At 43.6% G+C, this 4,205-nt stretch overlaps 1 protein-coding gene across 1 annotated transcript in view; it reads right to left on the bottom strand.

The window, feature by feature from the left end:
• The window catches only part of LOC144709676 (uncharacterized), a 3,269-nt gene extending 1,562 nt beyond the window's left edge, over positions 1–1,707 (bottom strand). The window contains exon 1 of the mRNA XM_078583289.1: positions 1,421–1,707. Coding sequence (XP_078439415.1) covers positions 1,421–1,618 — 198 coding nt within the window. The 5' untranslated portion in view covers positions 1,619–1,707. The remainder of the gene's footprint in view (positions 1–1,420) is intronic.
• Between the last annotated feature and the right edge of the window lie 2,498 nt (positions 1,708–4,205).

The following is a 4,205-nucleotide window of genomic DNA, read 5'->3' as shown; positions in this document are numbered from 1 at the left end:
CTCTTCCTCAGATACTAGAGACAAGACAAATGTGGGAAACCTTAGCTCTCTTTTAACCGAACATTTTTAGTAAGATGCTACCTGAATGAGTAAGGATACGTCTTCAAACCTAATATTTCATCAAGAACACAAAGATCCAGAAATATAAGGGAGTATGTACGACTGATGTTGAAAGTATAGTAATACAGAAAGTCAAGCCTCGCCCTGGAAGACAGATAATATAAAATAGGCATTTCAAAATATGCCTATTTTATTTTAGTGTGAATTTCAGAAAAATCCAGTTAGCATGTCATAGTTTTGTGATACTGAACGGATCTGAACGAAAGGAAAACAATGATCCGACACTCAACATTGAAGTTTAGACCGTTCTTCCCAACCGAATCTTCTCTCTCCACCTTTCTTCTTTTTTCCTTGAATCAGATTGCGATTAATCCCTTGGGTACCAATCAAATATCAACAACCTATCAAAGAGTCCGCAGAGTATGTTGATTATGGAGAAATTTATAAATATGACTTTCGGGTCTCAATTACATTCCATGAGCAATTAGCCATGGGACGCTTACTGCATTTTCTCATGGAAAATGCTCTATTTAACAATTTAAACCTAAATTTTTCCAGTGAGAATAGGAGGGGGAGATGTGAGAAGGATCAATCGATCAGGAGCACATAATTTTTGGAATCTGGAACACGTTAAGAACATAAAGCATATGATCAGCATGTTGAACTACACTCATATTTGAATAATAAAGATAGAGAAGACACCCTATATCTAAACAACAGAGCAGGTAACTGAAGTGTTTCCCAAGACGCAAGCTCTTTCGGGTATTGTTCTCTTCAGCTATAAACAAAAAAGTTTTAAAATCTTTGGAGAACACGGATTCAAATTTCAGGGGAAGATGAGCAGAAGTATCCTGCAATTGCATCTTGAATGCGTAATTATTTCCCTAATCCGAGTAAGTAAAATTTAAAATAAAACTAAATCCCAAGAACCCTAAGAGGACCTCCACAGCCATATTTCCTAGATTATCAACTTCCTTTCGGAAGATAAATCTCAAGAGTCTTTTGTAGGAAATATCTCCTCAGCATATTCAAACCTCATCATAATTACCCTTTATTTCGGAAGATAAATTTCAAGAGTATTTTGTAGGAAATATCTCCTGAATCCTGATCATATTAAACCGAATGTAATTGTCCGCACAAACCCAACACGTCTAAACAAAAAAAAAACAAGATTCTGACCACTGTTCGTCGAAATTCGGCCGAGAGATCAAGAAAAAATCCGAACGTCTAAACAAATCCGAACGCAAACTTAACAAAATCCAGAACAAACAACCCAGCAATGCTTCTATCGAAAAAGGGCTGGGAAAAACAGGATCAAAATTGCTCAATCAGAACGAATCACACAAGGTTCAGACTTTACCGCTTGCAGAGCAAGGGAGGGTTTTCCCTCGTCTAGGAGCTGCCGGGAGAGCCCGAGGAGATCTCTAACGTCCGAGATCGCGTTGCCCGTCTGTTCTTGACGATGATTCTGATGGTGGGGATGATAGTTTTGACGGTGCTCTCGCAAATCCTCGTCTTGCCCGCTACTCTCCGCGTTCATCTCCATGTCCACATCCATCGCAGCCCGTCTCAAGCGCTCTTCCTCGCACTTCCTTGTGAGGCAAGGAGGCTTAGTTTCTTCTTCAGAACCTCTTATTGGGATTCAGCTTTAAAAAAAAAGGGCATGATGTATATATACTACTGTACTACCGGTAGGGTTCGACATTTTGGACCGGGGACCGGTCGGACCGGGACGAACCGGGACCGCCGGTCCACCATTTTTGGGTGGACCGGTTGGTCGGGCCGGATCCGGTCCGATGGTCAAACCGGACCGGACCGGACAAAATCTTTAATAAGAAATAATATATTTTTTGATCCCCCTTCCCTCGCCCCTTGGTCGTGGTCCCCTCTCCCCCCTTCTCCGGTCGTGCTCTCTCTCACGCTCGTGTTCTCTCTCTCGTGCTTATAGTGCAAGGACGTGGACGGGATGGGACGTGGACGGTTCGGCACGAAATTCGTCCCATCCTACGTCCCATGTTAGCGTAGGGACGAAGGACGGGACGGTTTTTCGTCCGTGGTAAAAAAAACTGTCCCATCCAATAATCCCGGGACGATTTTTAGTCCCCTCCAGTCCTCCCAGGATGAATTTTCGTCCCAAAATTCGTCCCGGATGAAAAAAATACATTATATATTTATAATATTTTAAAATATATTATAAATTGTCCTCGCGAGGCGACGCGGCGAGATCTCAACCCTCGGATGTGAATCCAGCGGTTTCCTGTCCAGATTTGGCCGTCCATTGTCCGGAGACCTCCGGACGGACGATTTTTTCGTCCCAGAGGATGAAAACCGTCCCGTCCGGTGGTCCCCAGGACGAATTTTCGTCCCAGAATTCGTTTTTGCCCAGGGACGGGATGATTTTTTGTCCGGGGACGAAAAAATCATTCCGTCCGGGGACGAGTCGTGCTCTCTTTCTTGTTCTCTCGTATACTTCCGAATCGTCCCGGACGAGGATGATGGACGAGACAGGACGAAATTCGTCCCGGCTGACGTCCATCATTTCCCCCGGGATGAAGGACGGGACGGTATTTCGTCCGGGACCGTCCCGTCCTACCTCTCTTGGACGAAGTTTCGGACCGTCCCAACTCTCCTGGACGAATTTTTGTCCCGTCCAGACGAAAATAGAGAAAATTTCACGCTGCCAGCCCTAGTATTGTCCTTCGAAAGGAATTCGGCGTCGGGAAGCACGAGTCGTACCCAGTACCTTGCAGAGCCATTGGGTTGACTTCTGAAACCCACCTTTGTCTTCCTCCATCTCTGCGAGTGATAGCGGTGATTCACCGTCGCGAAGGTGTTCCACCGCTGGCAAGGTATGTTTTCTACCTATCTATTCTTCCATCTATCTACCTTTCTATATATATATCTCTCTCTCTATCCATCTATCTTCCTATCTATCTATCTACCTATCTATCGATCTTTCTATCCATCTTTCTATCTATCTATCTATCTATCTATCTATCTATCTATCTATCTATCTATCTATCTGTCGATCTAGCTATCTATCGATCTTTCTATGTAGCTATCTATCTACCTATCTATCTATATACCTATCTATCGATCTTTCTATCTATCTATCTAGCTCTCTATCTATCTAACAGTCGATCTAGCTATCTATCGATCATTCTATCTATCGATCTTTCTATCTATCTATTGATCTTTCTATCTATCTACCTAGCTATCTATCTATCGATCTATCCTTCTATCGATCTGTCCTTCTATCTGTCTATCGATCGATCCTTCTATCGATCTGTCCTTTTATCTATCTATTTATCTATCTTTCTGTTGGTCCAACTATCTCACCTTTTACCTATCTAACTCACCGGCGGCGATCAAACCATGTCAAATTCTCTATTACTTTTATAAAGGTCAAGTATTTTATTTAGAAAGATGTCAAAATTATAACAAAGATGTGTCACACTTTTTCCCATCTCCTAGCGTTCTCTAACTTTTCAGTTAAAATGTCTTTCCATGAATTTGTTACATGAGTGAAATATCTCAGAATCAAAAAGAAGAAAAAATATATAGAGAGAGAAAAGAAAAAATATATAAAGAATAGAAAAAATAATTATAAATTATCGTCCACTTCTGACGTCCACCATCCGGGTACCCCGGACGAACGAGCTTTCCGTCCGATGGGACGAGATTCGTCCCGTCCGGGGTACGTCGGATGATTTTTCGTCCAATATTTCGTCCGCGCCCATGGACGGTACGAAAAGTTCGTCCCGGGACGAAATCTCTCTCATGCTCTCTCTCTCTCTCTCACTTGTTCTCTCTTGCAAGTTGCAAGCTCTCTCCCGTTTTCTCTCTCTCTCACACGCTCCTCTCCCGTTCTCTCTCTCTCTCTCTCGAACGCTCGTCTCTCCCGTTCTCTCTCTCTCTCTCTCGCACGCTCTTCTCTCCCGTTCTCTCTCTCTCTCTCACGCTCTCTTCTCTCTCCCCCGTTCTCTCTCTCTCTCTCGCACGTTTTCTTCTCTGCCGTTCTCTCTCTCGCTCGCTCGTACGCTCTCTTCTCTGCCGTTCTCTCTGTCGCTCGCACGCTCTCTTCTCTGCCGTTCTCTCTCTCTCTCTCTCACGCTCTCTTCTCTCTCCCGTTCTTTCTATCTCTC

This window comes from Wolffia australiana, chromosome 11 (assembly GCF_029677425.1).
Source record: "Wolffia australiana isolate 7733 chromosome 11, ASM2967742v1".
In the NCBI taxonomy this organism is placed as follows: Eukaryota; Viridiplantae; Streptophyta; class Magnoliopsida; order Alismatales; family Araceae; genus Wolffia; species Wolffia australiana.
This window is presented reverse-complemented; position numbering and strand designations above follow the sequence as displayed.